The sequence below is a fragment of the Castor canadensis genome, chromosome 4 (genome assembly GCF_047511655.1).
Source record: "Castor canadensis chromosome 4, mCasCan1.hap1v2, whole genome shotgun sequence".
Taxonomy (NCBI): Eukaryota; Metazoa; Chordata; class Mammalia; order Rodentia; family Castoridae; genus Castor; species Castor canadensis.
In genome coordinates this window covers 182736580-182762845 of record NC_133389.1, presented here as the reverse complement: position 1 = coordinate 182762845, position 26266 = coordinate 182736580, and the positions used below count along the sequence as shown (strand labels likewise).

Genomic DNA, 26266 nt, shown 5'->3' with positions numbered 1-26266 from the left:
ATGTCTTCTTTGAAGCAACGTCTACCCTCAGCCTTTGTCCACAGTGGAATGTGGTGGCCTCCCAGTACCTGGGAGGCACAGGTGAGAGGATCACTTGAGCCCAGGTAAGCCCAGGTGTTTGAGACCAGCCCAGGCAACATAGTGAGGCCTCATCCCCCAAAAAAAGGCAAAGCAAAGCAAAGCAAAAATCCTTTATTCATTTTTAAATTTGGGCTGTGGAGTGTAGCCCAGTGGTAGAGCACTTGCCTAGCATGTGAGAGGTCCTGGCTCAGTATTGGGCATTATCCACAATAGTTCTCCCACTCTGTCGGCTGTCTTTTCACCTTCTTGATGGTGTTCTTTGAAGCATAAAATTACACATTTTGTCCAAGTCAAAGTTATGTGTTTTTGTTTGTATTTTGATGTCATATCAAAGAGTATTTTACCTAATGCAAGATCACAAAGATTTGTTCCTATCTTCTAAGTTTTGTGTTTTTGGATTCTATATGTCAGTCTGGAATACATTTGACTTAATTTTTTAACAGGGTGTGATAGGAATCCAGATTCAGGCTATTCCAGCAACACAGTTTTTCAACCCAAGAAAAAGTCAATTTATGTACAGGTTTATTTCTGAGCTCCCCATTGACCTCCCTATGTGCTGCTGGCACACTGAAGGACCGCTGAGATCAGTAGTTTTGAAAGCATGAGATCTGAGTCCTCTAAATTTGTTACTTTTCAAGGTTGTTTTGGATATTCATGGCCCCTTAAATTTCCTAAGAATTGTAGAATTAGCTTGACCACATTTGTACACTAATTTGGGGAGTATTGCCATGCTAAGAATAAGTCTTCCAAGCCATGAACACAGGCTGGCTTTCTACTTATTTAGGTCTTTAATATTAATATTTCAATGGTCTTTGTAGTTTTCAGGTTGCAAGTCCTGTGGGTTTTTTTGTTTTATTTATTTTTGTGCTGGGGATGACACCCAGGGCCTTGTACAATTGCTAGGCAAGTGCTCTACCACTGAGCCCTTGTGTTCCTTTTATTAAATTTATCACTAAGAGCTGGTGGAGTGGCTCAAGTGGTAGAGTACCTGCCTAGCAAGAGAGAGTGAGGCTGAGTTCAAGCCCCAGTACCATCCAAAAAATAATTTTATCACTAAGTATTTATTCCTTCTATACTACTGTAAATGAAATTTTGGATTTGTTCACTGCTAGTATATATAAATACTAGCAAATACACTTTGATTTGTATACAGGTCTTGTATTTTGCAACCAGGGAAAAGCATTCTTATACTACACTTGTTCTTAGCCAAAAGGCTTAAGTGATTCTGTTTTTTTTCCTCTCTCTCACTCCCTCCTCCCCTTCTCTCGTGGTGGTACTGGGAATTGAATCCAGGGCCTTCAACATGCCAGGCAAGTGTTCTACCACTTCCTGTACCCCACAGCATTTCCGTCCACAGTGAGCTCTAATTCAGATCCAACAGAGCCTTCCAAGTGGGGTCTTCCAGGGATATACCAGATTTGTTAAACAATGACACATTTTTCTCTGAGGGAGCCTTGAAGGAGCTCCCAAACTGTGAGTCATCACTGGGAAAGTGGCCTGCTCATTTTTTAGGCTACAATGGAGTTGCAGCTTGGGGAATGGCACTAGTATAAATTAAAAATGGCACAAGCTTCTCTGTTCTTATAAGATTTATATAGTCTTCTTGGGTACATGTTCTGGATTCCTGCAAGTCTTTGGTTTAATTTCCAAAGTTCTGGAAAAGTTGACTATTTACTTATTACAATTTTCTTGTTACTCTTATGGAGGAGATTCTCAGTAGTTCTTTGTCAATATCGCTGCTACTCATACTGTCTTGTAGTGTATCTTTGTGTCATTTGCTTAGTGGCTGCTATGGTGTTATGATATACATATGTGAATTACCGAGTCTGCTAGTATCAACAGTTGCACTTCTAACGAAGTGAGGAAATCTTACCTGCAGTTTTAAGTGGCACTGTTTTGAGCATCAGATGGTTTAAGTTTTAACTGTCACCTGAGATTTATAGATTCCCTTTTATCCTTTCCTGTTTGAAGAGCTTTCTTTCATCAGTCTTTATAGACAGGTCTTCATTTCTCTTTTCTGGAAGAATGTTTTGCTGGGTATGGGATTCACGGTTGAGGATTATTTTTCTTTCAGAAGCCTGCTGTCATTCGAATTGGTGTCCCCTGTAGTATCACACGATGGCCCTCTGGTTTTCAAGGGTTTTTGTTTTCAGTGTTCAGAAGGTTGCTTTATGATATTCTTGGTGAGAGTTCTCTGAGTTCATCTGGTTAGGATTCATTCAACTTCATGAATCTGCATGTTTGTGTCTTTCACCATATCTGAAGAAATACTTTGGTTACTCTCTCAGAACCACTCTTTCTCCTCTCCTTTTGGGACTCGGCTAACACAAATGCTGGATCTTTTGCTATTGTCTCATAGGTTCATGAAGCATTTTCTTGGTCTTTTTTCTTGCTCACATTAAATTCTGATTGTTATTTCCAGTCTACTAACAGAGCCCATCCAGGAAGTTTTAAAAAGTTTGTCTTTACATATTTTAGGATTTTCTATGAGTTCTGTATATTTGTACAGATTTTCTATTCTTGGGACAATTTTTATGATGAGTGCTTTAAAACCTTGCAAGGTAATTTCACATCTGATGAATCTCACTATTGGCACATGTTGCTTTAAGTTGCAGTGTCCTGGTTCTTGTTGGCATGATGAGTGGCTTTCATTTCTGGATATTTTTCTATTAGGAGACTGTGGGTTTTATTGAATGAGGCAGCATTGAACTGTTCTCATGGTCTGTCTGCTGCCTGAGATAGAAGGGCTTTCCCCATGCTGTGCTGTCTGGTGTCTGTCCTTGGGTGAGAGGGACCTTGCTCACTGGTAGGTGACCCTCTTACCAGTACCACTCTGGCAGCCTTGGTGTCTCTGAATGACAGAGGGGCTCCAAAGACCAGAGTTTTCTGGGGCTGGTACTAATGGTGGTAGAATTCCTTTTGCAGGTGCTGTCTGGCCATCTTGGTGCTTCTGGACAGGGATGGCAACCTTTGGCCCATGAGAGGCCTCCAGGCTTGATTGCCTCTTGTGCCAGGGTCTGTGTGTGTTGAGACAGGGTAGCCTCAAACTTGCAATTCTATGGGTGTGGCTATTATGCCCAGCTAGACATGTTTTTATTGCTCTGAACAATCTGATTCTTCCAAAAGTTGCTTTTTAAAGATTTTTGGATGGGACTGGCACAGCCTAGTCAGTTCCTCTTTCTGAGCCAGTAGAACCCTGAATGCTCCACTCAGTGTACTGTAGAACAGGTTTCCGCAATGGCTCGTGAGGAAGTAGATTTTTCCTAGGCCTGTGAGCTCCAAGTCATTTTCTTTGCTTTCTTTGGGTGCTTCTCTTCTCTAGCCTGAGTGTCCTCATGGGCATAAATGGCAGTATTCAGCTGATGGCCAATGACCCCTCTGCAGTCTGAAGAGCTCACACCCTAGGCAGCCCACTCTCCTGCACCATTCTGTGCCCTGGGAGCTCCAGCTCCCTTGGCCTCCCAAGACCCAGCTCCATGTCAGATCAGGGAGCTGCTGGCTTCCTCCTGTTCCCTTTTGCTGACCCAGGACCTGGCACATCTCACTCAGGGACCACTGCCTGTGCTGCCTGATGTCAAGGATCTGAAAACTTGTTCTATGTACATATGCGGTCAGGTTTTTCCTTGGTTCAGACAAGAGGTAAATTCAGTCCTGTTTCTCAAGTGGCAGAGCAGGTACCCTCTGTTCTTTCTGGAATCTTCTCTCTGATGGAATCTTCTTTTGCATTCTGGGAGAACTCAAATTTGTGTCTACGTCACTGATTTTTTTTTTTTTTTCAGCACTAGCCCTGCCCTCACTGTGGGTCTGTTCCTGCTTGTTTCTGCTTCCAGCTCCATTTTACACTTTTGTTCTACTGCCTTTTCACTTTATCCTGTGATCACCTTTGGTGTTTTCAGCCTGAGTCAAAGGTGCAATTTAGTGCATCTTCCTAAACCTGGCTTTTCCCCTAAGTATTTTTGATCCTATGGTTCATTTCCAGTCATGTTTATCCACTGTCTTCTGGATATTTCTCTTCTGCAGTGTTTTCTACGGGCTCTGAGCTCTGTGCAGACCTGGTCTTTGTCAGCTGATGACAGGATGGGTAGCTCAATGGGTGGTGACAGTCTCACAACTACTGCCTGGCTGGCCAGGAGCTTCTGGGAGGCTCCTGGAGAGGATGGTACACTGCTCTCTAGCTTCTCTACTTCTGCTCAACACTAAATTGTCATACTGTTACAACCTACTGTGATTGTAGGTCCTGTCCTCAGGAGCTGACTAGCTTCAGGAAGAGGCAGGGTATGCTAAACCAGTGTAGCTCTCTCCCTGGTGCTTCAGGAGTCCAGGGAAAACATGCCCATCTGCCTAGAAGAGCAGGCAGAGTTTGTAATGGCAGCACCATGTGAGGGGATCAGGGTCAGAGCCTCTCTGGACTAGGGAGTGAGGTATAGATCCATAGCACACCTAGCAATGGCTCCTCAGCCTCAGGTGGTTAGGGAAAGAAAGAGGACACATCATCATTGCTGGTGGGATATGTTTTTTAAAGGAGGTATCTGACAACACAATGGTATGTGATCAAACAATCTTCCAACCTCACACAACACATGGGAGTCCTAAGTTGCTAGCAAGCCCAGTGAGGACAGGGTACTGATGTGAGACGTTCCAGAGGCCTGCAGGCACCCATGCCCCTGGTTATCACAGCAGGGACTAACCACTCCAGATGCCAACCGTGGGCCCAACACTCCATGTAGACCAAAAGAGGTGCCTGTCTGGAGGCCCTGTTCACAGGAGGTCTCCTAGCACAAGGAGGGCAGGCATCACTGTTTCCAACTGGCCATGACATAAGCTGAAACCAGTGGACTTACTGGAAGAACTGTGGCCCAGTGAATTTGAAAACCAATGAGCCCAAAGCTGAGTTTTTGATTTCTTTCAGTTCTTTATACAACTCAAACAGACATTCTTAACAAATGCACGGTCCCAAAAGCCTCCATTAGGGGATTCTTTAGGAACTTTTTTTTTTTTAAACAATTCTTTCAGTAAATCCATTCTGGTAACTCACAAGTACAGGTTAAAAATGATAACACAGTGGACAGTGTGTAAGCTGGGAGGACTGTTTGTCCAAGCTGTCAAAGAACTTCACTTCCCCAAGGGCCTGCCCCTCTCATCTGTCTCCCATCCAGAGGTCTGGTCTTCATGACGAAGTCAGGGATCCCCAAGCCCTGGCAAATCAGAACAATTTGAACTATCAGAACTACTAGCAGGTACTAGAGCCACAAGTGCTGCTTTGGCCTGAGAGTGAGAAGACCCCAAGAAGCCAAGAGGTATGGAGGTCAGATTCCAGGGGCTTCGCTGGCTAAGCACCCAACACCTGCTCATTGCCAGGGGCAGAGTCTGGGTGATCTTTGAAGAAAATTCACTCAACAGAATGGGATGACTCTGCTCTCTGGAAATGTCACTTTTTAAAGGATTACTTCATCTCTGACATTGCATTTTCCTACTGTGCAATACCCTGAGGTAAGAATTCATAGATGACATCACCACTCTCAGAAGACACATTGCCTTCCATCATTGAGAGATGGGCACTGGCTTCATTTCTTCCAGAAGGCACTTTCGTGAGGCAGTCCTGCCATGTCAGCTGCTGTGGGATGTGCCAGGAACGGGCACCAGACATATGGCTGCACAGCTGCTGGCTCCCAACCACCTAGCAGAGTCTGTTTCAGAACTTGGCTAGCAAGCTCCTGGTGATATGGACAATAAGCACAGGAAAGTCACTGTCCAAGCCCTGGAAGGTGGAGATTACTGTGCCTCCCAGGGAACCTGAGCTGCTAAGATGCCATCAGTCACTGTCAGACTCTCCCCACCCTTTCACCTCTATAAACCCAGATGTGTGGCCTGTCAGTGGGGCCACCCTCAAGTCTAAGGTATAACTCCTGATGCCAAATGGGAAGCACGGTCTGCATTCCACACCTGCTGGATCTCCATGGCAGAATGATCTCAACCAGAGATTCTATTAATTAAGAAAAGCAAACTAAGCTTAGTGGATGATAGACAGGAGAGGCTCCAGAGATGTAAGGAAGCTGGCAGTTAATCTGAGAATGTTAGGCAGGCAGCAAATGAAACCAGATAAACATTTATTTTGCATTTGATTTCACTGGTTCAAATGTCTGAAGGCTAGAATAATCCATTTGTCTCTCTTCAGGGTTCTTCCTCTGAAGTGAGTTAATCTGACCAAGCACCGAATATGCCAGTGATGACTCCTGCTCCTCTAAGGCTGGGCATGGAACCCCACCAACTCAGGAGAGGACCACAGCACAGTCTCAGTGGCATTAGACACTGTTTGGGCAGATTTCCAAGGCATTTCCTGTCTTGCAGGACAGTGAGGATGTGGCTCTGATAAGCAGCTTCTGGTCCACACTCACATGACCACTGCAGAACCACCAACCCTGGCTGGTCTGAGCCCCAGCCTGCTTCCTCTGGGAAGCATGTGAGAAAGGGCTCCCTGCCTTTTTGTTTATTTTTATCATCCAGATTTAGCTTCCAAGGGCTCCGTGCCACATCTGGACATGAAAGCAAGAGCTGGTGTTTAGGAGCCAGATTCCCGCTGCATTTGGAGAGAATGAGTAATACGTCTTTCATAGTTTCTTTGTATTTCTCTTCAATAGTTGCTTGACCCAACATCTTTGTGTCTGCTCTATACAATGAAAATACGAACTAAATGAGAATAGAAAAAAATAATTAAAGCATTAAATTGTACAAATTACAAATCTGTTCCAAAATATACTTACATTAAATAAAATACGCATTTCAGTAAGATCTACAGTGAATGACAATGCATTCTGGGAAGCTTCACATCTAGGCAGGGCCAACATTCGTGGAAGAAGCTAAGAGAATGTGCATCCAATCACAGTTTGTAGCGGGTTTCTTATTGCCAATCTGCGAGTTACACCGAACGCGTCATTACATCACTTGTGCAGGACACCGATTTGCTGGGGGAAGGGGAAGCAAGCGCTAGCCTCAATGTGGAGTTCATTACAACTTCTGAGGGATTTCACCGGCAGCCTAGACAGCATAGTTTCAAGAGAGTAAACATGGTAAGGGAAGCAGACAACTCTTTAGAGGCCCAAACACTTTCTTGCTGTATTTGTGTTGCATTCGCCATCTACAGTGGGCAGTCAGAAGGATGGTCTTCTTCAGGACAACATGGTCACATGACTGGGACAATCCCATGGGGTTGAGGGAGCGTGAGGATGGGGAGCAGGGCTACCTCGTGCTGTTTCACATTAGAGACAAACTGTGACACACAGTCCATGGCCTGCAACTGTCTCCTCTTATCATCTAGCATAACGCTTGATGTAGTCATCCACTTTATTCCGGAAGTCCTCCTGTGGAAAGGACCCATGAGAGAAGAGTGAGAGGAAGCAAGCACCACTTCAGGAACACATCAGATTCCCGTTAAGTGAGACTTAGCCTCTCATCACCAGGTGACAGTGCCCACAGATGTCACTTCCCCACAACGCTGATGTAGACAGGGACAGAAGACACTGGGGTGTGATGAGTAAGTGGGAAGGATCCTAAAAGTGTCATCCACCTCCTATGTTTGCAGACAGGAAAATAAAACCCAGACAAGTGTTGTTACAGTCCCAAAGCCAAGACTCCTGTGACCACAGTGGGTATGAGTCATGGCTGCTACCTCAGGAAACCCGTTTCTAGAACCACCTTCCCAGAATGACTTCCCTGGACCTTGTTGCCAGCCTCCCTGCCTGTAGGAAAGACATGTGCACCTTAGAGCTCTATTTTCACATATCAACAAGTAGGAGCCACCAGGGCACCTGAGATGACACAGGATAGTGGGGACCTAGAACTCCTCCATGGCAGTATGTACAGGAATGCCTTCTCAGATCTGGGCTACAGCCCCAGGTTTGTTCCTGAGTCTGTTCCCAACAGGGTTAACAGAAGCAAATGTTCATGGACTGAGTTCTAAGAGTGTCTCAGAGCTCTTGACTCTCTCACAAGCAGCAGCTGGATCACTGGTGCCCCTACAGGGTCCTACTGCTTTGGTCCCATCAATGCTACAGTCCCTCTGCACAGGGAACACAGTACAACTGCCACAGTTCTTTGGAGCACAAGCTCCATTTCCCAGCCAAGGCTCAGGCATGGGGGACTCTGCTGGGTGTTCCTGACACCTCACTGAACAGGACATAGGCAGGAGCTCGGCACACTCCGAGGGGCTACTGTGCCCTTGCAGATGGCCCACCTGCAGCTGCCTCTCTGCAACCCTGGCCAGCTCAGTGTCAGGCACCCAACCTCCTGCCACATAGCAGCCCTTTCAAGACTGGGTGAATTCCTGGTTTGAAAGTCATGAAAGGCCAGTAACTTGCTCAGTCTGGGGTGAGAGGAATGAGCTATGATCTCACCCCACGTGACCTTGCTGCCATTTCCTTGCACCTGTCCATAGGGCTGTGTGAAGGGCTCCCAAGCTGGCTATTCACCCACAAAAAAGTGGGGGGGGACTATGTGGAAACCCTGACTGGCATCCAGCAAAAAAACTGTCCTCAAAGTCACTTCCACTCTCCAGAGCCAGGCAATACTGTCAGTTCACAAGGAACCACTGTGAAAGCTCTGGGCATGAAATAAAGACCTCATGAGAAGAAGCCACCTTTCTGGCTTAGTCCCTGTTACTCTGTTCTGCTCAGCTCACTCAGGGCAAAGCCCAGAACTCAGGCCCACGGGATGTTGCAAGCTCCAGCCCTTGCTGCTTCCAACTTCCTCTTAAAAGTACTACACAGCATGCAGGGCTTGCTTAAGCAAGCTCAACTGGAGTCTGCCCTTATGGCTGGGTAGCCAGGGGGTCTCTTAGCTGCTTGGCATTTGTTTCCTCAGCAGGGGTAACAGTGTTCCCCTCTTGGAGGTCTTATGAGAAACAATGATCTGTATCAAGGGCTTGGAAAATGTCTGGTACCTGGTACCTCCCCTAGGATGTTTCTGCAGTCACCCCTGCCCCACTCCTGTCCTGAGAAACCCACACACCATCCTGCCTCAGGGCCTTTCTATTGGTGGGACTCTCTGGAATACTTTTACTCCTGCACCTGCACTTCTTGGTCGTCTCCCTACGTCACAAGCTACATTTGTTCATCTATATCCCACTCCCTCCCATTAGGGTGTATGCTCCATGGGGACCGGGACCATCACTTCCACAGTCTTTCCCTAACACTTGGCCTCTCACCTGGCACACAGTGGACAGTCAACCTTGTGGTGAATGAATGAACACAAACTACAGGAAGTGGACAGTTCAAAGGCACGATCACCACTTAGCATGAAGAGGTGGGTGGGTTGGCACACTTTAGAACTCTTGTAAAGGCATCAATGATTAGAGAATTTTAGGTTTGTCTTACTGAGGCTGGAAACTTCATCGGCTTCATTATTTCATACAAAGAGAATGAAAATGAGAGACTTTTTAACAAAACCTTTCTCCACCTGGACCTGCAGGAGTGTTATTCTCACTCTCTCTCTCTGATAAGGTTTAGCTCATTAGGGCTGTGTGTGGATGTCCTCATCAACATGACACCAGAGAGCAACACTGTGAATGGAGCCCCTAAAAGGTGGGGATCAAGGAGCACATCTGCTGGAAGAATGTCAAGGAAGGACAAAACGTGAGCCCTTTCCAGGCAACAGGAACCTGCCAGGACCACCCCAGCAGTGTGGGCACCAACTGCAGATAGCAGGAGTCATGAGAACAGGGCAGGGCTGTGACCCATGGGCAGGACCACCTCACCCCACAGCACCTCTCTTGAGGCCTTCTGCAGTTTTGGCCTGCCTGGTCACACTGCACAACTTGCTGACCCCGCTATAGCTGGACATGCTTCCAAGAATGAGCAGGACATACACTCGGGTGCTTCTGTTGCACTGTCCCCAGTGTGTGCTCCTCATTGAGGCAACAGCTCCTGGTCTGATTCAGGCTCTGAGCTGGTACAGACAAGGCAAAGCAAATATCTAATGCCAACAGTCTCAGCAACAGACGATCTTACTAAATGGTCACCATTGCTCTTTAGCAATTTGGAGCTAGCCTGATGGCTTTCAGAACTCTCTATGGTCACAGTGACACCAGACAACCAACAAAGCTGCTGAGCAGTCTGAGTGCAGGAATGTGTTACAGAAAATGCCAATGAAGGCTGTCACCATGTCCAGTCAGCACTGCAGTGTAGGAGGTAGGAGGATGTAGGAGTAGTGAGGTTGAACAGCTTGAGCTACCTCAGCCTCAGTCACTGGCACTCTGACACATGGGGCTGCTTACTGCCCTCCAAGGGGGCCCAAGTGCAAAGTCACTGCAGGAATCTATGCCTGCCAATGCTCTAATGTTTCCTCTCCTCAGTTAAAACAGACTTCAATTGTGCCTTCTACTGGAGGGCAATCCACCCTCAAAGTGATGGTAACTCCACAGCATGATTCCCTTACACATTTTCCTTCTCAGTAGGTCTAGATACTTTGTTTCTAGGTGAAATGGTCTTAAACAGACATTTTACTTCATTGGAAACACCTCACACACACCCGAAGTAGGCAAGACAGCACGCAGTCTAGTGGAGAACTTGGGCTCTGACTCATGTGCAAAAGTGACTGACTGCAGAGATTCATATCCTCAACAGACAGACTCCAAAAATTCAAGGGAAATTCAAATAAGCCAATGAGAATGGCTAAAAATAGGAGCAAGTAATTCAGAGGTGCAATCAGCGAGCACACATCTAAGTAAAGTCACCCAATCTCTGCAGAGTGCAGCATACAGAGATGCCCCCAAAGGTGCCCCAGCCCAGCCCCACAAAGAAACAATATACCAAAGCCGTTCAAATGAGGGACACCCAGTGGCTGAATACGAGGACTCCTCTCTGCACAAACACGAAACCAGTACTTACGGTGCAACTACAAGGGATATTTATAGAATTATTGTTTGTGGTTGTAAAAAACCCTGTGGGGAAAACCTTGAATACTCACCAAGAACAGAATGGTTAACAAATGAGTAACAACATTTGAACTGATTTGGAGGGAAAGTCAATAACAATAATGAAAAAAGGAACTGAAAATTAAGAGTAATCCCATGAATTCAGGTAAAAGTCAAGCCAAATGCAATGCATGTGAGCCCAAGCAAAGGCTGCAGGAGGATGAAGTTAAGACAGTCTCTGCAGGTCAGGAGAGTGGACGGACCTGAAGCTGCACATCTTCCTTCTATGATCCTGAACTGTTGTGGTGGTTTTTGTCTGTTTGTTTTTGTGATACTGGGGGCTAGGAATGGAACCCAGGGCCTTCCACATGCTCCACAAGTGCTCTACCACTGAGCTACACCTCCAACCCTCTGGTACTGTTAGTAAGGTAAAAGAATAATTCCCTGTTTCACATTTCTCATGCTGAATTTTACTAGGAAACTGCTTCTAATAAAAACCACTTCTCTGTGACTGTGGATAAAAACCACTTTCCTCAGATCACAAGACATTTATTGCAACACATTCTGCATAAATTACTTTAATTCCAGTTGTGCATTCACTACTCTCAATTTCTTACTTCTCTGACGGACAGCCAGTTGTTAAGTGTCTTTTCACCAAGTACATATACCTAGAATAAGCCTGTTACTGGCTCACCTTGTCTCGCAAATGATGTTCTGCAGCTTCAATATTCAGTGGATCATCAAAATTCAAAAGATCCTTTAAAAAGAGAGAAACTCAAAGTCAATAATAGAACAAAATTTTTCCTTCTGTCACAAGCCTTCACTTTACAAAGCAGCAAGAAACATCTAATTAGTGAACAGAAGACAGACCTGTGGAGTACAGAATTCCTCAAAGTACTTAAGTCTCTTTGATGTAAGAGTGCTAAGCACATATTTTTTTCAAAACAGTGACTAATAAGCAAGTAAAAGAAGTCAAGAGTATGTTTACGCATAATGGCCCAAATTTTGGTTGGAAATGGAGGAACAGTAATCACATAAATTTGATGCTTTTTTGATATGTGGAGAAAGATGACGACTTTCGCTAGGAGCATTTTCAAATTAAAAACCCATTCATGTTTTGAACATTTATTTTCTCTTTTCTTTCATGTTCACCACCTTTGCTTCTGGGCATCTATGGTTTCTCCTGACTCCCCTTCACAAGCACTCACTCACAGTCCAGGGGAACCAAATCTAGAGTTGGCCTAGATGTACGGTGGTGCTGTTAGACTCAGGGAAACATAGGCTCTTTCTACCCCAGAAAGCCCTGGCTTGGCTCCTCTTCTCTTAAAAACACCTGGGCTTCAGCTCACATGCCACGGCTGACTGCCCATTCCTCCTGACAGTCAAGCAGCATGATTTGTTCTTCTGATGAATCACTGCTCTTCAAAGCATACTCTATGGTGGGTTTTCACAAAGACAACCATACTCCTCTGCAGGAAGAATGTTAAATTTGGGATTGTATTCCTAATCTGGAAATAAATATGGGCATGGCTATGTAGCAACTACAGCAAAGAAAAACCATAAATCTCTATGTTCACTCATGGTTAGAAAATGAGACTCTACATCCTAGAAATAGGCAAAAATAGAAAGTAATAAAGGCTACCTTATATTCTTTATCTTCTGAACATACTGGTTGCAATGGCCATTATAGACTTAATTCGCACTTCAGGTTGGCTATTTGGGATTTGGAAGCTTTGGGTTGTGGCAGCTGGAGAAATGAGCATGGGCAGGCTCCCAAACTGAAGCTGCACAGGCCAGCACAACAGTGAAGTCTAACTGCCCAGCAGATTTTCTATGAGGCTCCATCTTTGGGGCTCCAGAATTAAAGCTTGATTCACTTTATTGAAGAAATCCAGGCCTACAACAAAATGAGCCCAACAGAAAACCATATGGACAGTGGAGTCCAGGAAGTACCCACTAGGTACTGCCTTCCCGCAGGAGTCAGGGAGAGCCTGAAATCACTATAAAGCATTGGTTTCTTTGCTTGTGGGGAAGTGTCACCCAGAAATTCCAAACAAGAAGGCAAAGGAAGGCAGAACTCAGTTTAGCTTGAAGCTTTGCCACACTGTGCCCCAGATAACAGAAGGAAGAACGGACATGCCCAGTGTAACTGGAAGTCCTCCCAGTGACCCATGGACACTAGCTATGAGGCTGCCTTTGACAGACTGTCCAAGATGGGCTTGTGCTCAGGGAGAGACCTTGGGCTTTACTAAATGTAGAAATGCTTCTTATTCAGAGACAGATCCCTGAAGCTCATGTCTTTAAAAGCTCTTTTATGAATCAGAAAGTAAAGATTCAAAGAATAAATATTATGTTAAAAATGAAAACAGCAGCTCCTAGCATCTTCCTGCCCTTTAGCCACCGTCTAAGACATGCTACTGAGAATAGCAAACTTCAGCACTTATTCCTCAAGAAATGAGAATGACTCAAGACTCAAGTTCCGGAAAAGCCTTCCAGGTGGGTGAATTCATTCATTCATTCTGACCGGGATGCTGGGAGCCAAAAGGGTCGAAGACCAGGCTGGCTGATGAGGTACCACAGGCTGGAAGCCCAGAGGAGGGCCCAAAGGAAAAGAAGCAACCTCATACAGTGGAGGACAGAGGCAGTCAGCACAGGGCAGAAGTGGAACTTTTCTGCCCCTTCCCCCCCACCACGTCACCTAACCTTCTAGGTACCCGTGTCACAGCTCTACTTCTGATCATGAAGGAGCAACAGGAATGAGGGTAAGTATGTTCACTGCTTGTTTTATTGGTTATCCTTAAGGTGATGGTCAAACAAGCAACCAGAAGAGTCAAGAAAAACATGGGATTTTTGATCAACATACTTACAGTAAATAAAGAGTTTAATCCCCAAACAACATCCTGAAATAAGAAAGAAAACAATTTTTAGCCTCCTGTGCACTAACTCCATGACCGAGAAATATGCACTGTACAGTTATCAAAAGCCGTCCTCAGCATATGCTGTTTTCCTCAAGCACAGAATGAAAGCACCTTTTCTTCAAGTATAAGGAACTCTGGGAACTCATACGAGCAAACATGAAATCAAAGGGAACATCGACTAACTCTTGCAGACCCAGGGCCAATAAGCACTGGAGAACCACTCCCACCACCTCCCAGCTGTCATCATTAAGCAGACTCCACCCAGACTTCTGAAAAGCATCTTTGAAATAAAGTCTGCTGTTTTTAACACTAATTGCCTTTTGGTGGTGGTGGGTGGAGGAGTCACAGATAAGGTAATTACCAAAAGAAGTTTTCTAAATTTTGCTGTAGTTATTTAAAGAGTCAGGGAAACCCACATTTCTAGGATGAGATTTTCATTAAACTAAAACCAGTGTTTTCTGTTTTCAACCACACATTCCTTTTCCACCTGCCTCTTCATCAATTCCAGAGTCTTGTCCTTTTCAAGCAGCCCAAGGTGGTAGGCCATGGGGAAAAGAGGGAGTAGGGTATACACCGAAGGACCTGAGACCAAAGGCACCAACTCTTACCTTTAACGTTCTGGTGGGAGCCCAGCCAGTGCCATCAATAGAATGTTCTCTCAGTAAACTGAAATAGACACAAAAATGCACAGCAGTTAGCTGTGCCACAGGTGCACCTTGTACACTGTCAAAGAATCTTTTTACCTTTGCAGTAGGAATAGTTGTATCATTTTTTTATGAATATAAGAGCTCTACATTTATAAAGCCAGTCTTTTCTTCTGTAGTTTCTCAGCTCCTGTATTGTTGAAGATGGCTTCTCCAAGGTTATACATGTTTCAGTTATAATGCCTTGGGTTTTCGAAATGTTTATTGTACCCAGAGACCTTTAATATTTCACACAGAAGTTTTAAGCGGAGGGAAAGCATGCTTAAAACAACAAAGAACTGTTGTCAAAATAATATTCGGAAATGATGAGAGATAGCAACAGAAATGATAAGAGGAAGAGCTGAGGCTCAGAGGTTGCTATTGACATGTCAGACATAACCCTAATCTTTGTCATACACTCAATACCACAACAACCCCCAAAGAAGGCCCCACCCTTCCCTGTCTCACAGAAAAGATCCACCAAAAGGGAACCCTTGGTGAATGGTACAGCCTTCAAACCTAGCAGCTCACCCAGAGCCTGCATTTTAAATCACTGTTGAGTAGATTCATGAAGATGGGAGTTCCTTGCTCATGACATTTAAGTAGCTTGTATTTAAAAAGCTCAAAGGGGAAAACTTAAGAAGATTAACAAACAATTTTGGATAGCAGTTGCCCCAAAGCACAGGGCAGCACACCTGGCCATCTATGGGAGGGTCCTGTTTCTTAAGCTACTGTTGGAGAGTTACATTCATTACCATGCCATCAACTGTGAATGTGCATATTCTGTGACACAAATGGTTATGAAAAACTACAACTTGTTGTCAGCTTCTTCCTGGATCAAGATACTTTTTGCATTTATAAAATTGGCATACTGTGCTGTGGCTCTGATCTGTACATATTAACTCCTGAGCTAACTTGTCACCATAAGGCTTTTAAAGGTTATAATTGTTACTTGTAAAATTTTTTTTTCAATTAGGGTATGTTCAAATTCACTCAAGTTAACCTAGATCAGGAGAAAATATGTATGTAGAATTTGAAAAAAAGCTACAACACTGTGTATGAGTATGTGTTAGAAAAGATATAACCAATTTTAAATTGACCATTAAATTTTAATTTTAGGAAGAAAGCTCTAATGATGTACCCTACTAATTAGGTAGACATCCTCCTACGTTCTAGAGGTATCAGCCATTCTGATTTTAGGTGGAACAGAAACTTCCTAACTTTGAAATAGCTTTTTGAGAACCACCTGTCAAATTCTAGTAGGTTTTATGATCCAGTGAGAGATTCTGATACTAAGATGGGAGCTGATTTCTGATCTAGCTCATCCTTTTCTTCTGTGGAACATAATGCAATCTTTAGTTAATATACTGGTTTATTTCCAAGCCCCATAAAGGAGGGAATAAAAATTTTTCTGTATCTGCTTACGCACAATCAACATGAAGTAGGGAAGGAAAGAAGGATGGAAAGACAGGAGAGGGAAGAGAAGGAAGGAATCTCAGGTTAATTAGCATGCACTGTCAGCATAGCACAGCCAGAGTCAGATGGCTTCACACATGGAAGCAGGTAACTGGGCAGCAAGTGCCATAGGGGAGGCTGAGTCCAGGATCTGGTGACCATGGGTCTCAGTAGCCCTGGGCAGCAGTGAGGCTGTGAGGGGACCAGTGCCCTAGTCACTGTGTACATTCTAATCTGGTTCCAGCAGAGTGCAGTCCTGGTGGGAGCCCAGATGACAGAGACATGTGACCATCAGGAGGTTACTAAGCAAAGGAACAGAGGATGAATTAAGGACTCTACTAGAAGCTTGGACTCCAGGAGGAAAAGGTGGAAGGGCAACCATGGAGCTCTAGTCTCGAGGCAGTGCTGGGGGGAGCTACTTCAATTTACCCCAGAAATTTCCCAATATGGCTAAGCCTCAAAACTTCTGGAGGAGAGAATGTGTAAAGAGGGTGACTCTCACACATGCAGAAGAGAGGAAGAAGAGACTCACCTTAAACATATTTCCCCTGTCTCTGTGATGTTGGGGTGCCAGATCCTGGTCAAGCATTTCACTTTGGGAGGCTGCAACAGAGCGAGAAAGAGGTCAGGATGATGGTTTCTCCAGATCACGCCTGAGTGCAAGGCCTTCCCATCTGCATCTGGTCATCATTCTGAGGCTTGCTCAGCATGTGCTCTGACTCACCAGGCCCAAATCATTCTTCATGCTGCTCACGTCACCTATGCAGAAGCACATATGCACGCTGCACCGCCCAGGGCACTCAACCACACCTCTACCAGCCTGGGGTCCTGCAACTTACAGTGCTGGCGACAGGGCCCTGGCCACAGGGCTGTGAGTGGGAGAGACTACGCTGCACTCAGGGGAGAGTCCCATGTACTTCCAGACCCAATTTCAACCAAGAGCTCAGACCATTTTGCACCAAAAGTCACTGAGCCATGGCTGACCACTATTGCTCCTTGTAAGAATGGACCATCTCCCTGGCTGGACATTTCTGCAGATGCTAGTATTACATACATTTCCTAGATCCAAGTTGAATCCACTTTAAAGGAGGAGGCAAGAGCGCAAAGCTGAGCAAGGGGAAAGAAAATATCACCATTAGTGATACACAGAGCTAGCCCTGCTCTAGCTCTGCCTCCAGACAGCATGTTCAGAAAAAGTTCTTTTAAAATTACTCTACTATAAAGTAATGTATGATCTTCTCAAAGCTCCTAAAAAAAAAGTAAAAAAGAAGTAATCCACGAAAGGCCCTGAGTTCAATCTCCAGTACTGCAAAAAATAAAAAAGGTAATCCATATTCTTTTGAGATAATAAAAATGAAAGGACATACTGTAATATAAAATAACATAATCTTGACTAGCATATTTATATATAAATTATGTAACGTACAATTACATAAATGTTTCCTCTCGTTTTCGTTGCCTTGTATGAATGTGTGGATACAACACACCATCCCAATCCACCCAGAAGTAAGTGTACTGACAGCGGCTGTGCATTTTGGGCCTCTTTTGTAGCTGCAGACACACATGCATACTTGTTTTTCTTTACGGAGGCAGGAGCATGCGCTCTACATTCCTCCTCGTTTCTTTCTGCCATCACCTCAGATGGCTCTCCCATTGAACATTAGGCCATTTCCCACCCTACAAGCCCTGCTACACCAAGGCTCCTATCTCTGCTCAGAAGAAAGGATTTCCTTGGGATGAGGCCCATGAAGAGAAACTGCTGGTCAGAAGCCCTGGTGATACAGTGCCAGGGTGTCCTTCAGAAAGGCTATGCCCCAAACACAGCAGGGCACAGGGCCTCTTCTCAGGGGCCAAGTGAGTCTTGCTTGGTTCGTGTGTTTAAGAGTTGCCTCAGTGAATCTTGTCAGAATGTTATCTCATAAGGGACAATCATTTGTCACATGTGGACATTGGTATTAAGTTTTATTTATGATGTCTTCTAAGATTTGGAAGGTTTTTCTCTAGTTCTTATATTCACATTTTTATCTTTTCTTTTACCACTTTTTACTTCTACAAGGCTAACATACTTTTCAGTGATTTTATATATTTTCTTCCTGATTTTAAAACAGCACTTAATCAAGAGACTCTCCACCCCACTGTAAATCTACTGTGCAAACTTATGTGTCCAAGGAGTGAAGAATTAAAGTTCTTATGTGATTAAGAACATTGCATACACCCTGTCTTTATTTCTGCAAATTTGACAGAAAAGATGTCTTCTTCCATAGAGGCTTCAGGCTGAAGAGGGAGGGTCAGGGCTGTCAACACCCTCCAGTCAAATGAACAGAACCACAGAGTAGTGGCAGGACTGAGTCACCCAGGCACAGCATGTGAAGGAACTGAGGAAAGGCCAGCTCCACCTCCCTCCCAGACTGTTTGCCTTCTCTGAGTCCTCAGCACAAGACCGCCCAGCCTGTGTTTACTACACCTTCCAAGTCCTGGGTAGCAACTGCTCTTGCTCCTGGGTCCCTCACACCTTTCCTAGTTGGATGTGGATACAGATGACTCCTTTGTGAATGGTCCTTTTTTTTTTGAAATGACGAGGGCTCACGATATTGCCCAGGCTGGACTTGAACTCATAATCCTCCTCCCTCAACCCACTGAGTGCTAGGATCACAGGCACACAAACACCTCTTCACTATCAGCAGCTAATAAGTACAGGAGTAAAATTTCACACCCTGAAAGAAATGAAAATTCAAATAGCAGTTAGATACCACTTACTTAATCCCAAAATAGCTGAAAGAAAAAAATAATGAAAATATCCCGTTTGGGGTAGAGCTTAGGGAAAAAGAATTTTCAAACACTGAAGGTGAGGAAGCCAATTGGCATAACCTCTCTGGGAGTTAACTGAACAAAATTTACTTATCAAAAACTTTAAAACTGAACATCAACACTCAATAAACATATTGCCACTTCGAGAAACTAATCCTCAGGAAAGAGGCAGATAAACACAAGATGTGGGTGTGGTCGCATCCACACATAGGACTGTGCACTCTGGGCCCAGCGAACCATAGCTCAGGGACCAGAGCCAGGCCAGGCTTGTTTTCATCTGGTCTAGGGATGTTTTCCACACTTTTAAAAGATTGTTTAAAAAAGAAAAAGAATATTCAACAGAGCCAAAGGTGGTCCACAAAGTCCAACTATTTACTACTTGATCCCTGATAAATTCCAGCCAATCAGTGGCCAACAATACGGGTTGGTTTAGCCCACCATACACTGCACAATGAAGTGCTCTTATTAGTGATGATGTGACCATACACTGTGTTAGCACTAAGGTGAAGACCCCGAGCTACCAGGTTCTGTGCAGCATGACTCCGCTGGCAGGCAGGATGATACTCTGTCTGTAGGACATGAAAAGTTCTTGCTGTCAATGCCAGCGTCTGTCTCCAGAATGACTGCATTCCTAAAAGACGGCTGAACCATCATCTTTAGCTACGCAGTGTCTGACAGATTGTGGCACCTGAGGAGCTCAGAAAATGTCACTAAATCAATTCAGCTGGTTTCTAAGACTGAGAGAGATTACTAGGTAGGCTTCAACCTGTGAGGTAAAATTCCGGCATAAAGGAATCAAAACAGGGAATTTGAATTTCTGCTGCTGGGATGCAGTGGCATGGATGTGTGGGGATACCAAATAGGCATTTTTCTTTTAGAAGTTCGTTCTAAAATAATGACCTACTTAATTGCTCAAAAGTTGTTTCAATCCACAACCTCAGTCCCAGACTTAAGACTGTAGAACCTGTATCTCTTAGGAGTTTTACAACGTCCACATGAAGCTCAGAAGTTGTCGGAGCAAAGCCATGCACAGGGGTAAAGGAACCCATGGAGCATCAGATCCCCAGGCTGACTTGCTGCCAACTCTTGTGGACTTGCTCTCTCCTCATACCTACCAGAGTGGATACCTCGAAGTTCACTCTCACCATCTCTGCGCTAAGTGCCTGTGGCCTGTGCACTCTCACATGCCGGTGACTCTCTAATCTTTCTTGTCTTTTCTTTTTGTTTTTTGAGACAGCGTCTCCCTATGTAACCCAGGCTGATTTGAAATCATGTTTCTCCTGCCTCAGCCTCCAAAGTGCTAGGATTACAGGTGCCGCCTGCCTCTGAAGTCTGAGGGGCAGAGAGAGCGAGAACTGAGAACTGGACAGCCATGCCTCACTGGCCTAGCATGGCAGGCACAGGCTACACACTGAAAACAGCGCCTGGAAGACGGCCAGACTCCTGCTAGCAGTGGCTCACAGGCTAGGACAAAGACACTACAGAGAACTGTGAGAGAAGCTTCATTATAAATATATTTGTGCTCAACTAACCACAATATCTAACAATCTCCTGGACGCCTTGCTATGGGTGGACCCCACATGTGCCTGGAAGAGAGGCAGAGAGGAGAAGACAGGAATGACAGGCCAGAAGTGGGAAGCAGACAGTCTTAACAGAAGTAAGGAAGGAACCAGGTCACCCCAAAGATAACACCCCCTCTCAGGGCCTCTGAGTTTTATTCTTGATGAAAACTGACAGCTCATCATTCAAAAAATGTCCAAAGGAGGTAAAAGTGAAAATATCAAACTGAAATTATGACAGCAAAGTTACAGGCCATGTCCTGTAGAACGGCTGTGGAGTGAAGTGCTTCTGTTTTCCCATGGGATCAGTAGTAGGGAGGAGGTTGGACAGTAGATGGCTTGAAAGAGGGAAAGTTCAACTACCCTTCACCTCACCTCCAGAACAGTCATCAATTCATACATGATACGAGTCATCCAGGCTCAGTGGTTTTCTTCCTTCCTTTCTTCTTTTATTTATTTATTTTTTTGTAGTTCTAGTGTAGGGACTGAACCAGGGTCTTGTGCAGGATAGAGAACTGCTCTACCACTGAGCTACCCAGTCCTTTTTAACTTTTTCCCAGTGCTGGGAATATAACCCAGGGTGCTGTGCATGCATGTGAAAAGTGATCTGGGGTCCTTCTTCACACAGTTGAGATGATTATCAGATCTTGTTTGTTTTTACGTGTGTGTACAGGGCCAGAGGTTAATCCCAGGGCCTTTGGGCATGCTAGGCAAGCACATGACAATGAGCTTTATCTCCAGTCCTTCCACTTCTTGAAATCACACGTAGGATGGGACAGAATGACAACTATTACTGGGTGTAGTGGGAAGGGCACGAAATTTAGAAGTTGGGCAGCCCTTATATGAACTGACTTTGGCAATTCAGCTGTTTACAAGGACAAAGCTAATTAGGAAAGTTTGGTGTTTTTTTTGAGGTGGGGTCTTGCAATGTTGCCCAGGCTGGACTTGAACTCACAATTCTCCTGCCTTAGTTTCCTGAGTAGCTGGAATTACAGACATGCATCTGGTTTTAATTTAGGTAAGTTTTTAATTTTAGTTTTCTGAGCCCTAACTTCTAGTGCATAACAATAATAATATTAAGATCAGTCACTTAACTATCAAAAGAATGAAACAGTGGAGTGAGTGAAGATAATCAGACACAGACACTCTTAATGAATGCCTGTTCCTGCCTTCGTATCTTCTCAGATTTTGCTTTCTTTCTATGAGAACAAGAATCTCTGGTACCAAATGATGCCTGCCTACCTGAATCAATGGTCCTCTGACTCCTCAAGGCATTTTGGAAAATTCAGCTTATGCTAAACTGTTCCCTGTTACCTAAGGGACGGTGTCATAAACTCGCTACCCTTTAATTCAACATAATCCACAGAGATAGCCTATGACCAGATACTCTGTGGTAGATCTGAAACCTTACATTCTATATGCGCTTTATTACTTCCAGAAACCATCAAACTTGCTCCAAAATTCCTAAACTGAAATTAAGCCAATCTTTCCAACTGTCTGTCACTGGGTCCTCTTGGTTTGTGACTTGGGAAAAGTGGCTGTACAAATACCTGAGATGTGCATTTTCCTGTCTTTGTTTAAAAATCAAATTTCTTTTTGTTTTCTTAGATTGCCAACAATTAATCTCTGCAAAAGACTTTAATGTAGTAGCCCAGTAAAAATAAATTTTTATAGGTTAAGATTTGGCTTTAACAAAAGAGAACTGCAGTGGCTGAAATGCACCCTGGTAAACATTTGGGGTCAGGTCAGACAGTAGGGAGCACAATTACAGCAAGCACAGTAATGGTGTGCCCCAAGCCCACATCAGCAGGTTAACAAAAGACTTCATCTTTTTATTTTTCTTTTGTATTTGACAGGCTGAGATGATAGAAACATGCATACCCACACAGGGAATGTCTCACATTTACCTTACATTTGCATACACATCCATAATTAGAGATCAGATGGCTGATGCCACGACTAGCATTTCAGGCCAAGATGTGTCACTGAGGCACAGTCAGTCACATCCTCTCTGCTGCCCCAACTCTGGTTGTGAATCATTAGTGGTCTCTTGATGCCAAGTTGAAAATACTTAACAAAACTCCCAAAGTTCATCCCCTTCCAATTCTCTATTTGTCTCCCTGGTCCAGCTCCACAGATTCTCACTCTCACCTGTGACCACAGCTCCACATAACCCATGTCAGCCAGAACATCCTTCCCCTAGTTCTGAGCCAAATGAGGATGAATAAAATTTGATTCCCCCTTAAAAGCTGAAGTGGCCTTGACCACTTTCCAAAGCAAACATCTTCTTCCTTCTCTGAGTCTGGTAAGTGAGCTTCCTGTCACCATCAGTCTTTCTACTATTCACCACTTACCACTGAATCGACTTTCTATGCTTTATTCACCTTCCTAATTGGGGAGTCCCTTAAAAGCAAAGACAGAACATAACAGCATGTGGTATGACGACATGTGGTATGACGACATGTAGCTACGGGTATAAACTACTGATAGCTTCAAAGTTCAAGTCATCATTCTCTGAAATTCCAAAGTACACACTTACTTCTGGAATTCTGGCATTATACCAGAAATGCACAGTCTTAAACAAAAAATGCTTTTTTTTAAATAAATAAGATTTGCGTAATGTACACAGGCAGACCACCTGGCATATAGCCACTTACGAATATCTGTTGAATAAATGAGTTTCTGTACTGAAACTCTAAATACTGGTAAATGACTCCAGAGATGCACTAGTGATTTTGTGCTTGGATTCCGTGGACACATGCAGAGGGGAGTAAGGGCTGTCTCAGCAGCATATTTTGTAGGCAGGCAGCCCACTGGGTGAGGGAAGACAAGGTTCCAGTGCAGATTACTTACCACCATGTTGTATGCATCAGGAACTTCGGTTTCAAACTGAAATTTTCCACCCTGGTAGTAGCCCTCATCTATTAAGAACAAAACAAAAATTCCTTTAAATAAATAAGTAACAACAAAAGGCAAACACTATGTTTGGACATGACAAAAAGAATTAAGACGTTAACACTAGGATTGTAGAGTTCCATGTCCCTGCTCCAAGGCCTGCGTGTTGGGGGAGCCCTGACATGCTGGTGGCAGAAGTGGACACCACGTTGCCACCTGCCAACTGCCTGGCTTCTCGATTGATGAGCCTTGCTCATCCACTGAAAGCACTGCTCTGGTAGGTATGATTCTCAGCTTTCAAGCATGGCGCTTACTAATACCATCTTTAAAGTGAATGCAACTTCCCTAAAAACATTTTCAGCATGCGTAAATCTGCAATCTTAAATCTTATCACTTGAGACTGCATCAACATTTGTCCAAGTTACAAAAGGGCATTACCTGGGCCAAGTACTACTTGTCCTTTACTTTACATCCATCTGCTGAATACTAGTGGGGCTGAAACATCTCAGATTATTGGTAACTTGTGCTTTTTCTTGTAAGATCAATGTTCTTTAATGCTTGTTACTGAGGTACTCATTTCTGGTTCCCAATAAGGCTCTCAAGAAAATCTGAGCTGGGCACTGGTGGCTCACACCTGTAATTCTAGGTACTTGGAAGGCCAAGATCAAAAGGATCTTGGTTCCAGGCCAGCTTGGCCAAAAAAAAAAAAAAAAAAAAAAAAGCAAGACTCCTCCATCAATGGAAAAAAAAAACAGGCATGGTGGTACAAGTCTGTCATTAAAATGAGAGGATGGATGCCGGGCACTGGTGGCTCACACCTGTAATCCTAGCTGCTTAGGAGGCAGAGATCAGTAGGATCGTGGTTCAAAGCCAGTCTGGACAAACAGTTCTTGAGACCCTATCTCGAAGGTACCCATCACAAAAAACAGTGGTGCAGTGGCCAAAGTGTAGGCTGACAAGTTCAAACCCCAGTACCACCAAAAAAGAAAAAGGAAAAGGAGGATCAAGGTCTAGGCTGGCCTGGGCAAAAATCAAGACCCCATCTCAAAAATAATCAGAACTACAAGGGATGGAGGCATGGCTCAAACAGTTCAGTGCCTCCCCCACAAACACAAAACCCTGAGTTCAAACTTCAGTACTGACAAAAAAAAAGAAGACAAAAAAATGATCCTTTGCCTTTTCTGTTTGTTACAAGCAATTTTTGTTAGTCTGTTGTTTGCCTTTGATTTTCTCAGGTTTGAACACTAGTTTTCCATTTTTAAGAATCCAATTTTACTTCACAGCTTCTGTCTTTGGTATCATGCTATCGGTCTTTCCCAGCCAAGATTATAAAAATGTGTTTCAACATTTTCTTTAGTAATTTTGTGGTTTCACAGATTACACTTAATCAGCTCGTTCATTTATTACAGAGTAAGATGGTGCTTTTTTCCTGCTTGGGTTGTTTAGCCATCCCCAGAGCATTTATTAGTCTATCTTTCTCCCATTTATTTGATGAGATGGCTAATGCTGATTGCCAACTAGGCTGTACTGAGAAACGCCTAGAAGATCAGCACAGTACACCTATGGCACGTCTGGAAGACTGGACCGTGGGGGCTCTGACCTAATGAATGACTTAACCCACGATGGATTCCAAATCTGAACAGACTACTGGGAAGTAGTGGAACTGTGGAAGGTAGGTCTGGTTAGAGGAAGTAGGTCACTGGGGGTGTGCCCATGAGACCCTTATCCTGCTCTGGCCCCATCCACCACTACTCTGCTTCCTGCCGGCCATGATGTGAGCTGCTCCACTACACCTTCCCTGCCAGGACAAATTGTTGGAGGAATACATCTTTTCTTAGGATGTTTCTGTCAGGTATTTGACCACAGCAACAATAAATCTAACACATTTGATATGTATTTCTGATTTTTATAAATTCTCCTGGATTTCTGACAGGCAATCTTTGGAAAATTCTTGTTTGGGAAACTATTTAACTTCAGATATGAGAGCTTTTCAAATAAATGGCATCTTACATAGAAAAATAAGAGTACATCCTTGTTTGTCTGGAACACTGGTCTCTTAGAGTCTGACTTTGAACACAGTGGCAGAAAGTTAATGTTAGGCTTAACTTTGCAGACCATGCATATAATCTATTCTGACTTGTCACAGCAACTTCTAGAGAACACAACTGCCCTTGCTCTGTCCTTCTCCTAAGGACTGACTGTCAGCCACATCAGACACTGTAGGACTCTGCTCCAGCCACTCCATCCTCCATACTGTGTTTTTACTCTAGTTGATGTTCTGTTTCATTGATTATATAAATTCCAACTGCTGCCTACCAATTTCAAAGATGCCAGACCCATTCTTTCTCTGCCATCACTCAGTTGGAACTATTTTCCTTGGCTCCTATTTTTGTCCTCTGCACAGATTTTCTTTTTCATATATAGTATAGCAAATCTTGGTAAATTTTGGCCACTTGTGTTTTAATTTAGTGAGGGACACAAACAATAACCAAAATAGCCATTTGGTTTACAGTGGTTCTGATTTCATCATATTCCTTTTGTTCCTGTCAAATTTTCATTATTACTATTTAATAATTATTTATCATTGATAACATCTATTAATAATTAACGTTATATCGATAACATTATTAATAATTAATGTTATTAATAACATTAATAGTCATTGTTAGTAATTAATTAAATTTCACCTTCTGTAAACTCACTGAAAACTGAGTAGACAGAATTTTTTTCTTCTTCATAAAACAAATCTCTCAGGACAACAGCCTGCTTCCTCCCTCTCTGAAGCTGCCCAGCTGTTAAACCTGCTTATTTATTACTGAGTTTGCACAGAAACCTTGCTGTCCAACTTACAGCTCAGTGAGGAGCAGCCTGCATGGACTGAGAACCAAGAGCAGCTGCTTTCCCAGGTTTTTCCAGAAGAGCTCCCTGACTCCCCTCCTTCATCTGGCTCCTCAGCCCACA

At 44.0% G+C, this 26266-nt stretch overlaps 1 protein-coding gene across 7 annotated transcripts in view; it reads right to left on the bottom strand.

Moving 5' to 3' along the window:
- Positions 1 to 6171: 6171 nt before the first annotated feature.
- Ube2f (ubiquitin conjugating enzyme E2 F (putative)) overlaps positions 6172 to 26266 on the bottom strand; it is a 44448-nt gene continuing 24353 nt past the window's right edge. For 3 of the 7 annotated variants that reach the window (XR_012447437.1, XR_012447436.1, XR_012447433.1), the window contains 5 exons: positions 23264 to 23331; positions 16576 to 16646; positions 14514 to 14571; positions 11682 to 13887; positions 6172 to 7439 (listed from right to left, as the gene is read on the bottom strand). Coding sequence is in view for 2 of the 7 variants with exons in the window: in XM_074072117.1 (XP_073928218.1) it covers positions 7389 to 7439; positions 11682 to 11744; positions 13855 to 13887; positions 14514 to 14571; positions 16576 to 16646; positions 23264 to 23331 (344 nt within the window). In the remaining 5 variants the exon portion in view is untranslated. The remainder of the gene's footprint in view (positions 7440 to 11681; positions 13888 to 14513; positions 14572 to 16575; positions 16647 to 23263; positions 23332 to 26266) is intronic. The other 4 variants (XM_074072117.1, XM_074072116.1, XR_012447435.1 and 1 more) reach the window with 3 other exon arrangements.